Source organism: Gopherus flavomarginatus, chromosome 3 (assembly GCF_025201925.1).
Source record: "Gopherus flavomarginatus isolate rGopFla2 chromosome 3, rGopFla2.mat.asm, whole genome shotgun sequence".
Classification (NCBI taxonomy): domain Eukaryota; kingdom Metazoa; phylum Chordata; order Testudines; family Testudinidae; genus Gopherus; species Gopherus flavomarginatus.
The window spans coordinates 175,199,782-175,219,184 of NC_066619.1; the positions used below are offsets into that span (position 1 = coordinate 175,199,782).

The 19,403-nt window shown below is 41.6% G+C and overlaps 1 protein-coding gene across 1 annotated transcript in view; it reads left to right on the plus strand.

Moving 5' to 3' along the window:
- The window catches only part of CENPE (centromere protein E), an 83,808-nt gene that overhangs the window by 25,265 nt on the left and 39,140 nt on the right, over positions 1-19,403 (plus strand). The window contains exons 13-26 of the mRNA XM_050944554.1: positions 3,028-3,186; positions 3,857-4,004; positions 5,093-5,190; positions 5,520-5,576; positions 5,659-5,826; positions 7,169-7,243; positions 7,483-7,605; positions 8,864-8,998; positions 10,290-10,467; positions 11,320-11,474; positions 13,225-13,539; positions 15,136-15,447; positions 15,648-15,806; positions 16,280-16,492. Of these exons, the coding sequence (XP_050800511.1) occupies positions 3,028-3,186; positions 3,857-4,004; positions 5,093-5,190; positions 5,520-5,576; positions 5,659-5,826; positions 7,169-7,243; positions 7,483-7,605; positions 8,864-8,998; positions 10,290-10,467; positions 11,320-11,474; positions 13,225-13,539; positions 15,136-15,447; positions 15,648-15,806; positions 16,280-16,492 (2,295 nt within the window). The remainder of the gene's footprint in view (positions 1-3,027; positions 3,187-3,856; positions 4,005-5,092; positions 5,191-5,519; positions 5,577-5,658; positions 5,827-7,168; positions 7,244-7,482; positions 7,606-8,863; positions 8,999-10,289; positions 10,468-11,319; positions 11,475-13,224; positions 13,540-15,135; positions 15,448-15,647; positions 15,807-16,279; positions 16,493-19,403) is intronic.

Below are 19,403 nucleotides of genomic sequence, written 5' to 3' on the forward strand. Positions count from 1 at the left end.
GTTGATCATCTACAGCGAGGTGTCCTGGAACGAGTGCCTTCACAATACAAAGGAAAGGGATTTTACTCCCATTATTTCTTGACTCAGAAGAATGGGGGTGGGAGACCTATCTTGGACCTCAGAAAGCCCAACAAGTTCATACACTCCCAAAAGTTCAAAATGATCACATTCAGCACGATACTTCTAGCGCTGCAACAGGGGCACTAGTTTTCAGCCCTCAGCCTCAGTGATGCTTATTTCCATAGCACCATTCATCCCGCTCACAAAAAATACCAGCGATTCACAGTAGGACATGAACACTTCCAGTAGAATACTACCATTCAGCTTATCTACTGCTCTAAGAGTTTTCTCCAAAGCCCTACTAGTAGTTGCAGCATATTTACACAAACAGGGAATAGTGATCTTCCCTTACCTGGATGATTGCCTTCTCAAAGGACCAACTCAACATGAAACAATGGACACAGTCAAAACCACTATCTCACTATTCAGGGATCTAGGGCTCTAGATAAAATGATTTAAAATCCACTCTAACCCCAGTCCAACAACTAGACTTCATTGGGGCACACCTCGACGCCATAGAAGCCAAGGCATCCCTGCCCCTGACCAGATTCACAACCCTGACAAACGTTATCTCAGAGGTATGAGTCAGCCCTCAAATACCTGCTCATGCTGTCCTTCAACTACTGGGACACATGGCAGCCACAACATTTCTGGTGTGACACCCATGCCTACATGTGCTCTACCTACAGGGCTGGTTTAAAAACGATATACATACCCAGCAAGCACAGCCTACACAAACAACTTGCAGTACCACTCAGTGTCCTTGACTCTCTGCACTGATGGACAAGACCAAAAAATGTTTGTATGGGCATCCTGGAGAAGCCTCCGTCAATTGTGATCACCACAAATGCCTCGCTGTTACGATGGGGCGCCCATATGCATCAGCACACAGTTCAAGGCAAATGGTCTCCTGTGGAGACTCAGTTACACATCAATCTACTAGAGCAGGGGTCCGCAACCCTGTGCCCATGGGCGCCATGGTGCCCCCAGTGGCATCTTAATGCGCCTGTGTCCTGGCCCCCAGAAGAGCACCCACCGAAATGCCGCAGCAGCGTTTTGGCAGGGACGCCTCTCGATGACGACGCTTGTTGCCGACAAGTGATGTCATCGAGAGGTGTCGCTCCTGTATTTTGGCAGCGACGCCTCTCGCTGACACCGCTTGTCGACGGCAAGCAACGTCATAGAGAGGTGTCGCCACCGAAATGCAGCCGAAATTCGGCAGCATTTCAGGGGGTGTTCCACCGCCGCAGTGGTCCTTTGGCTGGCACCCGCCAGCCAAAAAGGTTAGGGACCACTTTACTAGAGCTACATGCAGTCTGCAATGCCTGCAGACGTTTCCTACCTCATATAAAGAACAAATCCTTTTCACATTATGACAGACAATGTTGCATGCATGTTTTGTGTCAACCGCCAAGGAGGTATTTGCTGACACTCGCTATGCACCGAAGTTATGGAACTGATGCATGCAACACAACATAAACATTTTGGCCTCCTACCTTCCTGGCTGTCCGAATGCGACAGCGGACACGCTCAGCATGTACTTCTGCCGAGACAATGAATGGGAGATGAATGGGGGAGTTTTGAGATCCATTTTCTGCTGGTGGGGCACTCCGCTCATCGACTTGTTCACATCCCCAACGAACCGCAAATGCACAGTGTTCTGCTTGAGAGCAGGACTGGGACCCCGATCACTGGGGGACACTTTTCTCATCAAATGGCATGCACAACTAATGTATGTGTTCCCACCAATTCCACTGATGTCACGTGTGATACACAAGATACAGACAGACAGGGCCACGGTTATCCTCATGGTCCCAATGTGGCCCAGACAAGATTGGTACCCTTACCTGATGCACATGGCGATATGTGCCCCTTGAGCTCTACCTTGTTGTCTGGAACTACTGTTTCAGCACAACATTCGCACTCTTCACCCACATCCAGAGATAGTCCACCTACAAGTATGGATCCTACATGTTTCCATCATGATGACTAGCCCGCTCAGAACAAGTTAAACACTATTACCGAGCTCTCGAAAGGAGACGCAATATCCACTTAGAGATTGTCTAAATGGATCTCCACATGCCTTCAAAATTGCTATCACATTCGGAACACAGGCCCTCCTGTGCACATCAGAGGGCATTCTACTATCCATTTCAACCTCGATAGTGTTCCTACATAATGTTCTAATACTAGAGATTTGTAAGGTGGCCGCTTGGGCCTCCGTCCACACATTTACTGAGCACTATGCAATCACTCATGACTCCAGGGCTGATGCCATAGTGAGCCTAATCGTGTTCACCTCAAGGACTCAGACGAACCAGAAGTCCCTCCTGCCTTCTGAGGGGCACTGCTCTAGAGTCACCTAAAGTGGAGCACCCACAGGGACATCACTTGAAGAGAAGGTTACTCACCTTGTGCAGTAACTGAGGTTCTTCAAGATGAGTGTCCCTATGGGTGCTCCACTACCCACCCTCCTCCCCTCTACTTTGGAGTTCGCAGTTGAAACTCTATAGTAGGGAAGGAACTGGAGGGCTCAGGTAATGTGTACAGTAGGTGCAGTACCAACAGCACCGCAAGATGCCTACTGCGGATATGTGACCCGCATGGACACGGCTATCGTAAATCTCTGATCAGTGCTGGAACTCACCGACAGCTTAAGTGGAGCATCGACAGGGACACACATCTCAGAGAACCTCAGTTACTGCACAAGGTGAATAAACTTCTCTTCTTTGCTAGGAAACACTGGGTTTCCCTGTTCAACTCTCACAAATATTAGATTTTTAAAAGTAAACTACAGGCTAGATTATTCCATCATACTAACTGACAAAGTATATGGAAAGATGCTCCAAGTTAGTTTAAAAAAAAAAAGACTTATATGCTAATGTTACGTATCTATATAAAAGTAGTTATTACTTGAAGGAAACAACAAAGCTGACTTTTTTTTTTTTTTTTTTTTTTTAATGGTAGGTTTCTTCAAAGACTCATCTCCACGCGATGGAGAAAGACCAACTAGCCCAGCTGTTAGAAGAAAAAAACTCTCTTCAGAAAATACAAGAAAATAGGATACTCAATCTAACTGAAATGCTTGTTACCTCCTCCTCATTTACATCCCAGAAAGATCTTAAAGTAAGAGTGAGTAATTATTCAGGGTCACACAGGACACCTGGAAAAATCTTGACCTCTAACTGGAGAAGGTGTTTTGTGTGTTTTTCCTTAGATCTGTGAAATATAATGAAAAGTGGTCCTTTCTGTAAAACCTAGAAATGACTAATCTTTAGACTTTTGGTTGACACTTCAGTACGGTGTCAGGCTATTTAGCTGGCCTTGCAGTATCCTAGCTATAAAAAGATGCACAAGATGGCCTAGTGAGTAAAGCATAGGACTGGGATTCAGAAGAATTGAGTTCTAGCCTTGGCTTATCGGCCTCTGTCATAAGAATTTATCCGAATCCTAGGTGAATTACACAGTCTCTTCCTAAGTTACCCAGTCTGAAATGAGGATAATTTTTTAAGTAACAGGATTGTTGTGAGGTTCAATCCATTGTCTGTCTGTAAAGTTCTTGATATCTGTTACAAAACTTAAATCAGAAGTAGTTTCGTGGAAAACATACTCTTAAGCTGAACCTCAATTTTGGAAAAACTTCAATACAAACAAAATTAACGCCTTTATTTATCTGCTTATACTGTTAGGGGAACAACGAGGAGTAAAATGAAGGAAAGTTACCTTTATTATTAATGCTTCACTTGACTGTTGTTGTTCTAACATGACTTCATTTGTGTATTCTACCCTTTTTCAGGCCAAAAGAAAAAGAAGAAGAGTTACTTGGGCCCCTGGGAAAATAAATCAAGGGGACATCAGCTATTTTGCAAATTTTGAAAAGCTGAAGTCAACTGATGCCAAAAAAATGAAAACATTGGCAGAGAAGATTCCAGAGATGGAAGATTGTGAGTACATGTTTGAGGAGACATGAGGAAACTTGATTTAGAAGGTGCTCACTGGTTATCCAGATGAAGATGTTGAGATGGGGAGAGAGCGCTTCAGTATACATGGAGCTTGGAGTAAAAGAATTTACTTTTAGCATAGCAGCTGTACTGGATGATACAGTGCAAATGAGTTAAAATAGAGATACTGCACATGAATAATAACCAACTAGAAGACTTGCTTCTAGGTTTCCTGAGAAAGGGGTAAAGACAGCACTCCAGTGGGGCAAATAAAAGGTAAAAGTAACCAGTGATGTTCACATACTTGGCTCAAGGAAATTCCTTAGCCCTGTCTCAGACTTTCAATTGATGTCTATTTCAGAAAAAGGACAAAAGCCTAGACCCATGGTGTCTCCCCAAGAAAATGCACCCCAAAATGATCCATTTTAAGATTAGCTATATATTTTGGGTACTGACAAATCAGTCTTTACTACAAAGGGTCCCTGTCAAAATTGCGGAGTTCTTTTTTTCAAAAAATCTAAACCTCTCAGCAGGAATAAGTGAATCCATTGTCAAAATAATCAGAACCACAGTGGCCAAAAACCCACAAGCCTCATTAGAAGGGCAGAGATTCACTCCTTTCTTCCAGAAGGCCTGAGCTGGGAATAAAGGCTATACAGGAATACTTGGACAAAGTTGTTCACTGGAGCTTGTTCCCTCCTGCTTCCCCACTCCCCCCAAAACCCCTTTTAGGATGAGCACACCATTTTAAAATTACATAATTCTTTTTCCCCCTTGGGTTTCCTCTAAAGGCAATATTTTTCCTTACCTGTAATTCTTATTACTTCATAACAGAGAATCCATTGGATTTTCCTCTCCTAATGTTAATATTTGTTCGGTATTGAAGACAACTGTGTGGCAAGTCCCAGGCCATTTATAGAAGGAACACATAGGAGCAAAAATTTCTATCCAGTTAGCAGTATTTGCAGATATGGCTACACAGTATTTGATTATGAACTGATGGAATCCTTTTTGTGAGAAAACAAATTTTACCATCATGGACAAGTTGCTGTGTTTTTGTTTTTTAAATGCACGTATCTTTCTTTTTTTAGCTATGTTTTCAGAGTATTCTGAATATGATTATCTGTGTCCGCCTACCCCTGATGCAGTCTCAGAAAGCGAATGGAATTCTGGAGCTAATATGAACTGGGTAACTTTCAAGATTGATAACTTAATAAAAGATAATATACAACTGAGGGAATTTGTTTTTATAATTTTTTTCAGTCTGCAATCTCATCTGGCCAGGCTGACCTCTTTTACAAGATCAATTATGCTTCCTATATTTCTAAACATTGTACGAACCAATGTTCTTGTCATCATCTTAGCAGCCTTCATAATGTGGTTGTTAAAAATAAATACATCTTAATTTGAGGGTTTATTTTATTTATTTCAACTCTGGCTACTCATACAGTACTAATTTTTTTAAACTAAGTCACTTGATCTTGTAAAATGGCTAACAGAAAGCATTTCTTTTTCTAGAGTCAAAAAGACTTTGCGGATTCTGTCCAACTCTGTGAAACGCTAGCGCTAGAAAAGGTAGGTCAGCTCAGTGTCCTAATAGAAATCAGCTTAAAATGCAAGTAAACCCTCTCATAACACATCACTCCTCCTTTTTTAGGATATTGCTAGAAATGAGGTGAATGTCCTGCAAGCTAACTTTGACAACTTAGTATTAGAAAATGAACAACTGAAGTTGGAGATAAGTGAATTGAAAGAGAAACTAAAGGAAAAGATAGAAACAGATGAATTTGAGGAACTGGAAAAACAAACCCAAAAAGACCATGAGGTAAGATGTTAAAATCAAAGTTACAGCCTGGTAAGACTTCTCTGAAAAATGAGGTGAAGTCTGTTTTCAGAAGTGTGTAATATAAGACCTTATTCCAAATGACAGGCATGTTTTTAGAAAGTCATATTGATTACCAAGAATTACGAACACAAAATTACGAAGTATGTCCAGACTAGCTGAGAGATTGTGGAATTTCGACGCTAGGCCATGGAGAAAAATTTGCTCCAGTTTTCTGATGTCAATATGCAGGCAAGTTCAGGGTTGCACTCCTTAACTGAATTTCGGCTAAATAAGCTGTTTGTAACTTGGATAATGTCCACAGTAAAAATGGAATTTATTAATCTGCACTTCACATTATTTTAGATTTTGTCAAGAGTGCTGTTGTCGTTAAAGTTAGTAAACAGTGTTTTCTAAACGATAATTTAATAAAGTTAAATATTTAACTCAAACATCTTGAACAGAAGATCTTGCTTTAGTGCATTTAGAAATGCACTAATTGTATAGGTCTGACTTATAACTATTCAAGTCTTGTTTTGTGAATTAAATATCACTGTGAGACTCAGCAGTAATGTCTGTAGGACATTGAAATGCTTGCTTTTGCTGTATATACTATGTCAGCAAAGGAACCTAAGACAAATACTTCTATGTACTGGGAAATCATGTAGTATAGAACAGTGCTTCTCAAAGTCGGGCTGCCGCTTGTTTGGGGAAAGTCCCTGGCGGTCCAGGCCAGTTTGTTTACCTGCTGCGTCCGCAGGTTCGGCTGATCGCGGCTCACACTGGCCGTGGTTTGCTGCTGCGGGCCTATAGGGGCTTCGGGAAGGGCGGCCAACATGTTCCTGAGCCTGCCCCATTGCCCTGGAGCGGCGAACTGCGGCAGTGGGAACTGTGATATCTAAACCTCCATATCTATATCTGCATATCTAAACCTTTCCCTGCAGTCTTGGGAACCCAAACTCAATAGCAACTGAGCTTATTTAAAAAAAAAATTACTTAATCTTAAGGATTGAATTTCACTTTTTAAGTTTTTCCTGCATGAATCACTTATTTTGCATCACACTGCATCCTGTGTTTGGGCTATGGCAGGTGAGGTATGCTGAAATCCTTGTTAAACTATTGGGAAGCTGAAGTAAAGGGCTGTGACTTTATGCAACTTTTCTTTCTGCCTTAAAGTGGATGTAATGACTTGTTTCTTAACTATAGTAAACAACAACATATTGTCTTGCCAAACCTTGGGGAATGTTTAAGGTAGATCTTGCTTATTTTCATGGTGATGGCAACTAAAATTAATGGATGGGTGCTTTCTAATATCTTCTGCAATTCTGCTTCAATTGCTTCACAGATACAACTAATACATGAAATTACCAACTTACAGAATGTAGTTAAAAATGCTGAAGTGTACAATGAAGATCTGGAGGTGAGCTTGGCTGATGGTCTTGCATGTACCACAACTGGATGACTGTATAGAATGAAATACATAATTTTGTATATATCGGAGCTTAACCTTCTAACTTTGTTAGTAGATAAAATAATTGGGCTCTGATCAGTTTTACTTATGTGTAAGTGTTTTGTGTTAGTGAAGTTACCTGTAAAACCAAATTGTATACTTAAATTGTTCACCTGCTTATGCTGCTTTTCTCCAATTCTGTTTTTCAGACTGAATTAAAATCAAAATTGGAACAGCTTAAAGAAAAAGAAAATGAAGTAAAGGATTTGCAGAAATATGTGGAAGAACTACAGAAGGAAGGCATGGGGAAGAAAGATATGTCTTTTTCAATGGTAAACTTGAGTTCTCTGATTTTTTAGAGCTAATTTGGTTATAATAGGAGAGTCTGAACTCCTTCCAAAGGGGAAAAAAAACAAAAGCGTAGAAATCTACTATACAAGAGCTGATTATTATGCTGACTACTTATTACTCATCAACACATCTGAATTTTTGCTGGGCAAATACAGTAACTTCTCACTTAACGTTGTAGTTATGTTCCTGAAAAATGCAACTTTAAGCAAATCCAATTTCCCCATAAGAATTACTTACACACACACACACACACACACACACACACATACACACAAGTTTTAAACGAACAGTATAATACTGGTACACAGTGTTGATTGTGAAGTTTGGTTGAGGTGAAGTCAGAAGGGAGAATATTTCCCTTACTGCTAAATGATGAACTAGCAATTGGCTGAGCCCTCAAGGGTTAACTCTCTCCCTCTACAAGGCAGCAGGAATGGAAAGAGATGTGCGTGTTTCCCCTATAAGTACACTGCCTTGTTAATTAGATCAGCTTGCTGAGACTGCAGCTGCTGCAAGCTCCCTCCATCCTGAGCCCTGGTGTCCCCCTTCCCCCCCCCCCCCCCGCTGTATGGAAGATGAGGTAAGTGGGGTGCAGGGGGGAAGGGGACACCCTGACATTAGCCTCCCTTTTCCTTCCCTCCCCCCCACCCATACAGCAAGCAGGAGTCTCCGGGAGCAGTTCCAAGGCAGAGGGCAGGAGCAGCACATTGCAGTTGAGGAAGGGACAGCTGCAATTGCTAGCCTGCTGGGCACCTGCTGCACAGGGAACTTAAGGGAACAGGGAGCTAATGGGGGGCTGCCGGTCCACCCTGGTTCCAAGCCCCCACCAGCTAGCTGCAAGAGTCTGCTCTTCCTGCAAGCAGTAGACAAAGCAGATGGCTGCCAAACCACGTTAGAAGGGAGCATTACACAACTTTAAATGAGATGTTCCCTAATTGATTAGCAACGTAACAATGAAACAGTGTTAACTAGGACGACTTTAAGTGAAGGGTTACTGTATAATTCATACTGCATATATCAGTAAATGTATCTAAGGAAGATTACTAGATAAACTGCTATGTGTTCTATTTTTCGAAGGAAAAATTTCCTGATGCTGTGGCACTTAAACACAACAAGCTCTCTAGGACTCTGAAAATCAATACGATACTTATTTGGCTATGTGAGGATCCTAAGAAGATCATAGTTGCTTTGTCATAGTTTCTGGTTATTTGTGTTTTAATATCTGTTTCGTTCTTACAGGGAGACTCTGATAAACTACTTGATGAAATTCAGCAAATGAGTAAGTCTCTCGTTGATACTGAAACTGTAGCCCTGGATGCCAAGAGAGAATCTGCATTTCTCAGGAGTGAAAATCTAGAGCTAAAAGAGAAAATGGCAAGTAACTTATTATTTCAGCATAAGTGATATGCTTCTGGTTGTATAAGAAACTGTTATAGAGGCTCTCCTTGTTTCAGAGAGACTAGTCAAGGAACAAATCTGGAAAGATAAGACTCGGGAAGTTACTAATTAATCTCCCTTGTACTTGTTGGTTTTTATAATCATGGGGCTCCTTCATCTGGAACATTAAAAACTTTCACAGTTAGATGATAACTTTGTTTTGTTTCATAGTCTAAGAACCCTTGGGTGGTGATGATTCCTGTGTTGGGATCAATGACAAAGAGATCACTATCTGAGGACTAAACTGCATATTCAATCATGGCATTAGGTCCAGAATCAGCGTCAGTTGCATTTAGACGGATAACAGTTGTCTCACTTGAGGCATTTTCTAATACATTAAGGAAGTAGTCTTCTGGGCTGAATATTGGAGAATGATCATTCACATCAATAACATTAACCATGACACTGCAGTAGTAGGATAGTAGAACTTCAGGAAGAATTTGACTAAGGAGGGTAGAAGCCTGGCATACTGCGGCTGGATGGGTGTTCCATGCTTGGGAGCAGCATGAAACAAAGCAAAAGAACAGGAATGGGAGATGGAAACAAGGGGGGCATTGAGGCTGGTGTTATTGGTGGAGCAAAGAGGGGGAATATAAGAAGGTGAAGGCAGAGGTGTGAGATTTGAAAGTGAGGATCAGGACAAGATACTATAAGGGGCAGGATAAACAAATGGAGTGACTTTATAGGGGAGTGAGGTGGTCTGGGCCTGAAAGATCAATTTGTTCAGAATGCTACAGACAAATTTGAGGGGACTGACAGATATCAAGCTGGAGAGGAGGCTATGGGGGGGAGAGATAGTTCAGTAGTTTGAGCATTGGCCTGCTAAATCCAGGGTTGTGAGTTCAGTCCTTGAGGGGGACACTTAGGGATCTGGGGCAAAATCAGTACTTGGTCCTGCTAGTGAAGGCAGGGGGCTGGACTCAATGACCTTTCAGGGTCCCTTCCAGTTCTATGAGATACATAGAGATATATATTATATATTACAGTAATCCAGATGGAAGGCAAGCATAAGTAGCTAGTACATAAAGACCTGATATTTGTTAAGAGTTGATGAAAAAGCAACAAGGCTTTAATGACCAGCTAGATATGTGGGGAGAAGTTAAAGATAATACTGGGACAATTCTGAAAGAACTGCAATGGTGAAAGGAGCTTTTGCTTACTATTAAATGCCTAGTTTAATTTGTCTCAGTACTTCTGTGACTAGAATAATCTTTCTCTTTTCATACAGAATGAGCTCTTAAATGGTTACAAGCAAATGGAAAAGAACGTTCAATTGTATCAAAGTCAATTAGAAGCAGGAAAAGTGAGCTACAAACAAATGCAAGTTGACTTACAAAGAGAGCTACAATCTGCCTTTCAAGAAAACACAAAGCTAACCTTGCTCTTGGAGGGTAAAGTTCCAAAAGGTACTGTTACAAAAAGGCTATTATGAATGATTTAGTAGATCTCCCCACTTCATAGTGTTTTGACATAGTAACCTATACAAGTGTACATTAATAGTGTGGGGTTTTTTGAGAGGGGAGGGGAAGGTATAGACTAGGGGTAGGCAACCTATGGCACGTGTGCCGATTTTCAGTGGCACTCACACTGCCCGGGTCCTGGCCACTGATCTGGGGGGCTCTGCATTTTAATTTAATTTTAAATGAAGCTTCTTAAACCTTTTAAAAACCTTATTTACTTTACATACAACAATAGTTTAGTTATATATTATAGACTTGTAGAAAGAGCCCTTCTAAAAACGTTAAAATGTATTACTGGCACGCGAAACCTTAAATTAGAGTGAATAAATGAAGACTTGGCACACCACTTCTGAAAGGTTGCTGACCCCTGGTATACAGCAATAGCTATTGAGCTTTACTTCATTCAGGCATGTAGAAGCTTCATGGTTCACCACCTTGGGATCACTGTTTTTCCTGATACACATCAACTGCTTAAAACATTCCTGTGTTCAGCTTTTCCCACACACTTCATGTGACGGGATTTTTTTGTTACATGCTGGAATAAACAGTGAAGTTTAACTTTTTTTAATATTTGGAAGAAGTTGTCTTACAATAATGTGGGATTGATCCAAACAACTAGTGATAAAATAACTAATTGGCAGCCTGACCTCCTCCTTCATTGTCAACAAGTCTCATTTTAATCAGTCCAAAAAGTAAATCTGTTTAAAACCCTGGTGATGTTCTCTCAACCAATTAGAATGGTTTGCTTCTTCCCCCTTCTTTGGAACTTTTTATTAATGTAAATCTTTCAAACTCTAGATTTGTTGTCTCTTGTGGAACTGGAAAGAAAGATAGCTGATTTAAAAAATGAATTGGATAAAGTGTTAGAAGAAAACACAGTTTTACGAAAGGAAGTAGATACATCATCAGAATTCAAATCTCTACCTGATAAAGTTGAGATGCTACAGAAACAGGTAAAAATTCAAAACCTCTTGCTCTAGTAATATGCTGAGATTATGAAGGCGTTACACTAACTAGACAGTATCTGTCTGTATGTAATCTCCCAGACAGAAAAATGATGTTGGGGGAATGGGGGCATGCATATAGTCCATGACATGAAGGGAGACTGGGGGACCCAGCTATGGGGGAAACATGGGGCATATAGACCCTCTGTGGGAGGGGAGCTCTGGGGAAGGAGGGGACATATAGAGCCCATGGTGAGGAGTAGGGGAATGGGAAGAAGTGGAAATAAGTGTGCAGACCTGCTGGCATCGGGGGGACCCTGGGTATGGGGAGAATGGGGAGGGGTACCAAAATTTCTGGAAGGAGGAGATTGTGGGGAGTTGCAGAGAGTTCCTGAAATGGAGGGGAATAGAAGGCAGAACATAGGCTTGTGGGGTGGAATTGAGGGATGCAAAGAGGCTCTGTGCAACAAGCTCATCCTATGGAAGCTATGAAGTGTGTGACACTATACAGACACACACCCCTTCCCATGTATTTTTCTCTTAAGAACTTAAAGTAACAGGTCATCTGTGCATGCATGCTGCTGCTTAAGTGATCTGCATATATTTTAAAAATATTAAGGATGTTCTGACTGCCTTAGTATATGCATTGGTGACGAATATATGAAACTTTCTAGGGAGGCTCTTAAGCTTAAGACAAGCCTTTTTTCAGATGTTTTCTTACCATTTTATACTGAATTTTAGAGGGCTGGTATATTGGTGAAAGGTTACTGATATCCTTTTATACTGTCAAAAATATCCCAAACCTTGATTAGAACAAAGGTAAATCAACCAAATTGATAACTTTGGGGGGGGAGGGGACGGGAGGGGTGTTAAATTTATTTAATATTTTATATTTCAAAACTTAAATGTGAAGTCATCCAGTTTTTTCCAAGTTCTAAAACACATTTTAGTGACTTGTCAGTAATCCATAAAACCATTGGACTGCCCAATCTGACTTAGCAGTGACCACTCCAGGTCAGGGATTTGGAGCTTTGGCTTAGTACCCTAAACTTAGTACCCTAAAATTAGACATGCCATTCATGACCCTGAACAGGATTCCACTGTCTTAGATAGGAATGAAATATTTAATTTTTTTAAGTTAAAGCAAAGTCTCTGGGCAGGTTTCAATTGCCTAACCTTCCCTTAAATATAGCTCAAGGAATTTCTTTACATGGCTTTTTCTAAGGACTTCTTTATCTTCAAACACTTACTATAATTACATGCCAAAATATGCACTTTAAAATATCCAAGGCAAATTTCCTCCATAAAATGCTGATCACAAACAGCCACCCTATTAAGTCTTCAAACTTTAATATCACAGTGATTACCAAAAAGTCTGCCAAATTAGAGAATAACAATAGACTATTGTACCCATAAAATCTCTTTAACAGAATATTTATAGAGGACTCCCTAATTAGGAATATCTGCCTAAATTTCTGAGACAGACATGTCTTAAAGATATTTAAAATATGTATCTGGGGGCAGCCCAAGGAATTTATAAGTGGTTAGAGAAGAGAGTTGAAAGAAGCATGTTTTAGAAAGAGAATGCATACAAGACTGAGGTCTTTTTTTAGTTTTGGCTGTTGCCTAGGCAAAATGTAGTTTCATAACCATTTACTGATCTGATCCAGCTTTCATCAACCTTTTTTCATTTCTTGCCTTTGTACATGGGGATGTAGCTACTGTGGCACATGCACTAATATTCCAGTTCTCTTGGCAGATATTTGAGAAATCACAGGAGCTGTGTTTATTAACATCAGAAAGAGAGAAACTGCTCTCAGAAGTGGCTGATAAGGAGGCTAGACTTCAAGGCATGACTGAAGAAATCAGAATATCAAAAGAAGACCTAGCCAGTACCCAGCTGAAGTATGTAAAGGCTGATCAGGAGTACCTAGAGCTCAAAGGCCATCATGAAGAACTTGAGCAAAAATGGTTGGCTGCATCTGAAGAAAGTGAACAAATGAAACACCAAGTAGAACTTCTATCTGACGAAACCCAAAAGCTTAAAACAGTTGTGGACAATGTGAAACTAGAGGTTAGTGCCTTCCATCTTTGTATGGAATAGTCACAGAACAACTCACTCGTAGTAAAGTCCTCCTTGAGAAACTCTTAAACTGAAGTTGCACAAATATATCTGTAATAGTTTCCATAATCAATAATGAAAGATTCTATAATAATTGGTATTTCACAGAGGCCTTTACAGCACCTTACCTGCTGGTACTGGCTATTTTTGAAGGCTAAAATTGGATAAAACAGATGTATTACTTTCTTACTAGCTGAAGGCCTACTATATAGTATATTGTGATCAATAGACAGGGTGTTTTGGTTTGAAGTATATGGAGTTTTTTCTTTTGTTTACCTAAGAACAACTTAGATTTTTCTCCTAAACGCTCTATACGGTTTGGGTTTGTTTTCTAAATGGATCACTAGGCTTGTATACCTTTTCTCCCTTCCTCAACAAGTTCTGCAGATATCTGGGGAATCGGGTAAAACTTTTTGCCTTTCCTCTCCCTCACATTTGGATTTGTGCGCAGCATGAGAGGCAGAAAATGAACTTTGTGAAGCTTTACTGCCACAGCCTATTAACTTTACTAAGTTTCTCAGCTCTTTATACAAACAATTTTGCAAGGGTTTGATCCATGCAGGATTAGCCATTGGAGCCACCTGACTGATAAACCAGCCCATCTAAAAAAGGTCATGAAAAGATAAGTGTGCTATAGTGCAGCTTACCAATGCTAGTGCATGGGTGCTCACATGAATGTGTAGTAGCACCATGATTTTAGCACTGTTGGCAGTATTTCATGATGACTGGATTTTTTTAACTACATATTAAACACTCTGTAAGCCCTCACTACAAAACAGTCTGTTAGTCAATATCCCATTAAAGTTAATGGGAAGAACTGTGCCGTAGGACTACGATGTCGCACAGATTGTTGAGTGGCAGAGACAAAATATCTGCTTCCTCTTTCATATATCATATTCTTCTTCCCATTCCATCCCACAGTCCTTCCTTTAAAATATTTTCTTCTTTAACCTGGTTGTGTGGACAGGCCATCTTGCAATATGCTGAGCAGTTGTCCCCTATCCTCCCAGCCTCCGCCCTGACTTCCATTAAAGTTGATAAGAGTGGAGCCAGCTTAGCTCCTCACAGTATTGGGTCTCTAACTGCTACACAATTGATTTTTGTTCTGTTAAAAAAAAACAAAAAAAAAACTAAGGTCTCAAACTTGAGAATTAGTACATGCTTTAGTGCCCTCTATGGCTAAAATCCATAATCATACTGCTAAAAGTATGCAATGATAGCAAGAGGGGGAATTGGCCAAAAGAATAGTCAGTGGCATAAAGATGCAATTTCTACATAGCCCTAAAAAGCTCACCAGACTAATGTGTCCATACACCATGCTCTAAATCTTGGACTTCTGGCGCTGAAACTGATGCATGATGCACTTTTTTTATTTAGATTGGGCAAGATTCTGGGAACTAGGATGGACAGGATGCAATTTTCAGTTAATGAAAGCTGTGCTTTCTATTAAAAGGCAAATACATACAGGGTTGGGGAAGAGTATTTGAACACAGTATTTGACTCTCCATTATAACCATTAATATGCTTGGACTTTCTTACAAACTAAAGCTCTCCAACAAGATCCAAGAATTGCAAGAAAAGACTGCTGAGCAAGAACAACTTCTTGGTGTGAAAGAAGACCTCAGTCAAGCTCAGCAGAGGTTGAGTGAAATGGAGCAACTAAAAGAGAAATCAAAAACTAATGAATCTAGAATGGAGGCCGAGAGGATGGAGAAACTGGCAATTGTTCAGAAACTCCATGAAAGTCAAGAAGAGATCAAAATTCTAATCCAGGAAAGAGATGACCTAAAGCAAAAACACGAAACCCTTCAAAATGAGACGGACCAACTCAAGGAGGATATACAAGTGACAATTGAAACGGTAAGAAACTCGTGAATCAAAATGAATAATTGTGCAGCAGTGGGGAATGCTATAGAAATGCCTAGAAATAGTACTGAAAGATAAGGAATGGTGGAGGATAAGATGGAAAAGGAACCTGTAATAAAACTTCTTCCAACAGAATAGTTACTGATGTGACATGAGTTCGTTTTGACATGTATAATTATCCTATTGTACTAAAGAACATCCTGGCACAGGAAGAACTGAGAAATGCCCAGAGCTCTATCAAGCAGTACCAGAAGACTGTTGAGGAGTTGGAGAAAGATATTTCAGAGAAAAGATCTGTGATTCTAAATGCTCAAGATACTCTAGGAGAAACTGTTGGTGAGCTAGAGCTCAAGGTAAGATGTTAAATCAAATTTGAAAATAACTGTCAATTCACATCTTGATTTAAAATTTTAGATTTGTGAAAATAGGCCGCCAATGCCTATCTTGCACAATCTCCTCATCTTAACCATTGTCCTTTAAACCTTCTAGTCAGTAACTGGGATCAAGAAGGGAACTCCCTCTAGGAGCTGTACCTCTACCATTTGCTCCTCTGGCTCTTCCCATATTCTTCAAATCATCAGGTCTTCAAACGATGATGTAGTAGTAGTAGTATTAGGACATCTGTTAACTAAATTGTGAGGTAAGGCTGTGGAAGGTGATTGAGCAAGTGAGGTGTAAAAGAAGAGTGATCCAGGTCTTTTTATCATTCTTTGGGATCAAATTCCTACCTTGGTATTAAATAGCAGAATGAATAAATGTCATTTATGTTTAATTTTTTTTCTGAGTCTTTGAATGAATGTTATCCTGTGATACCCTGTCTTTTTAGATATTGCAGCTGACTGAGGAGATAAAACAGGTCACTTTAGAGAGAGACCAACTCCATGAAGAAAAAGTTAATATTAAACACCAGGAAGAAAGTGATCAGCTTCCTTTGCTACAAGAACAAATCTTGTCTCTTACCAAAGAAAAGACTGTATTGCTGCAAAAGTTGGAGAGTCTGCAAGTGGAAAAGAAACAGTGTGAGGAATGCACTTCACTGGTAACTATTGAGAAGTCTGATTTCCTAATAACTATTTTCCAAATGTAGCCAGTATTTGATATTATTTAATCTCTTATTTGAAGAGTAATAACAGCATTCAAAACACAAGACCCTTTTCTCCTTCTAAAGGAGTTAACAGTTCTCCAAGTAATCGTGCACATATATGTTCCAGTATAGGTGTACATGTGCCCAATACCATCAGTTTTGCCAGCAGTTCCACTAGGCACCAACTGTGCCTCTTCTCTGCTCATGTGCTGAGGCAAGGGCATAAAAGGGACATGTCTGCTACCTCCCTCCTGTTTTTTCTCACTGCTCATAGTGAGAGTTGGCGCTCCCAGTAACTATTGGCATTGGTTCACCAGCTTTCAATTAATCTAGTTTTTTGTGTGTAGTTAGTTCAATAGTATAAGCTAGCAAAGTTAGTTTAGGTAGTCTTATGGGTTTGGTATGGAACAAATCCCCAGTTTTTAAGCAGCATGCCCATGTGTGTGGCCTTTGTCACAGATAGGCACAGAAGCTGCCTAATTTGTCTGGGTGAGGAGCATGTGAGGGAGATGGGCCTTATTTGCACCTCTTTCCCTATCATAATTTAAAAACAGAGGGATTTCCACCTCAAAGTTCCTCTTATGAAGTGGGCAACTCATCCGTCTTCAGAACTGGAGCCTGATCATGAGAAGACTAACTCAAGAATGCCCCTGCAGCTGCTCTGGATTCAAAGCACAAATCTGGAGACAAGTGCTGCTTTTTGTCCTCTTCAGTGACCTTCTCAAAGTGTCCCAAGCATCCTTCCAGCTCTGACAGGCAATCGAAATCCCAGCCTTCACTACATAAGAAGGCTTCCAGCAAGTCCTTTGGTGCAGTATCAAAGCCTCGCATAGGCATAGGCACTCACCAGTTCCACCTGGGGCAATACCATACACTTTGCCTCCTTCGGGGGCTGTTGAGACTGGTGTCCTCACCTTCTACGAGGTCCCTCTTCAGCACCCTCGATCGAGATGCTGTCAGTACAGCTGGCAATGTCATTTGAACACCTACTTATCACAGTGACTGACTCCCCAGTCCTTACTGAATGCCATGGATATTCTGTGCCTTACCTTACTGGACCCTCCACTGTTGCACCTGCAATGGCAGCTGCAATGCATTTGGCACTGGCAGCACTGTCAGTGCCCTCAACATTTTTAGGAACAGTTCAGTCCTTGATGCTGCACTGCCAGCTCCGATCTCTCTGACATTCCAGCCACCTTGTTCATTGGTTTTGTTGGATGCTTCTGAAGTACACCCATCTTCGTAGGCTTCAGTGCTCGAGCTACAATTTCAAAGCACCTTTGGCAATATACAACTGAAGATTTTTCCCTTTGAAGGGTCTTATCTCAGAAAACAGATGACACCATACACACCTTAAAATCTCTCAAGTGACTCCATCCATTGGGGGTCTGCATCCCAGCAACAAAAAGGAAACGGTTTGGACCTCAACCTTACTTCAGATCTTCCTTTCAGCAGAGGTCACTGGACACTGCCAAGAGACAGTCCAGACCTCCTTGATGTCACCAGTCAGCATCATCTTCAGCAGGCAATTCTCACTAGACATTTTTTGACTATGAAGCAATAATTTTGATTTCTCAGTTGAGGACAGTACCCTGACCATATCTCTTTTCTTCCTTTGAGGAGCCCCTATCCCTCTTTGAAAGTTCTTGGAAAGATAGACAGGTGGCTGCTCAGCACAGCAATGGAGGGGTATGTTATCCAATTCACCTCCCTCCACTTTCCCAACCCACCTGTTCTGTCCCTTTTGTGACCCAACTCATAAGAACATATTGCTTCACAAAGTTTGGTCTCTGAAACCGAGAGCAACAGAGGAGGTCCTCAGCCAGTTCATGGGGAAAAGATTGTATTCTGGGTACTTCTTGGATCCCAAAAGACTGGTGGGTGTTTTTGCCCTGTTCTGGACCTTAGAAAACTAAACTGTTTCATCAGTAAATCGATTCTTCTTCTTCGAGTGGTTGCTCATGTGTATTCCACAGTAGGTGTGTGGGCTCACCACATGCACCAGTGACAGAAGTTTTTCCCTTGGCAGTACCTGTACTGGGAGAGTACTGCGGCGACTCCTGGAGTGGTGCTTTTATATCGCGCTATAAGGGAGACCACACGTTCCCTCCACTCTCAATTCCTTCTTGTCGCCAGTGACAGTAGTTGGAACTTTGTGCTCCAGCTCTGCTGCAGCCTTTTTACTCGTCCTTAGTGGGTACCATTCGTGGAATTGTTACTTCAGTTGTTAGAATGGGCTCAGGGCACGCCCCAAGCCCCAGGCTTCAAGTCATGCAACTCCTGTCGCCGTTCTATGCCTAGGAGTGACCTGCACGCTGAGTGTCTCCGCTGTTTGGGTGAGACTCACGTTAGCAAACGTTGTAAGATCTGCAGGTCATTCAAGCCGTGGACCAAGAAAGAGAGAGACATTAGACTCTATGCTTTCGTGATGGAATCAGCATTGGTCCCAACTCCAGTGTGCCAGGTGGACTCGGCTCCTGCTGCCTCTCCGTTGGTACATAGCGAGGCACTCTTTATTAGCCAGCACCGTTCCCCCTCCAAGAAGCAGGGAAAGGGTCCTACCTCACAGCGGCACCGAGACAAGGGAAGAGGGGAGGCTGGTCCCGCGTCGGGCAGCCCACGGTCCCCCCCCAGGCTCAAGGCCACCGACTCATGTTGAGCGGGGCAGCTCGGCGCCGTCGGTGTGCACATCTGCACTAGTACGGATGCCGGAGGCGATGCAGGCCGTGAAAAACATTACGAGTCTTCCAGTTCCAGGCGCGCAACTGGTGACGGGTCCCTGGTGCCGGGACAAACCCCTATTGGGGGCCCATCGAACTCTCCTGTGGGTTGCAGTTCCCGTTCCGAGGACAGGTCCCTGCACCGT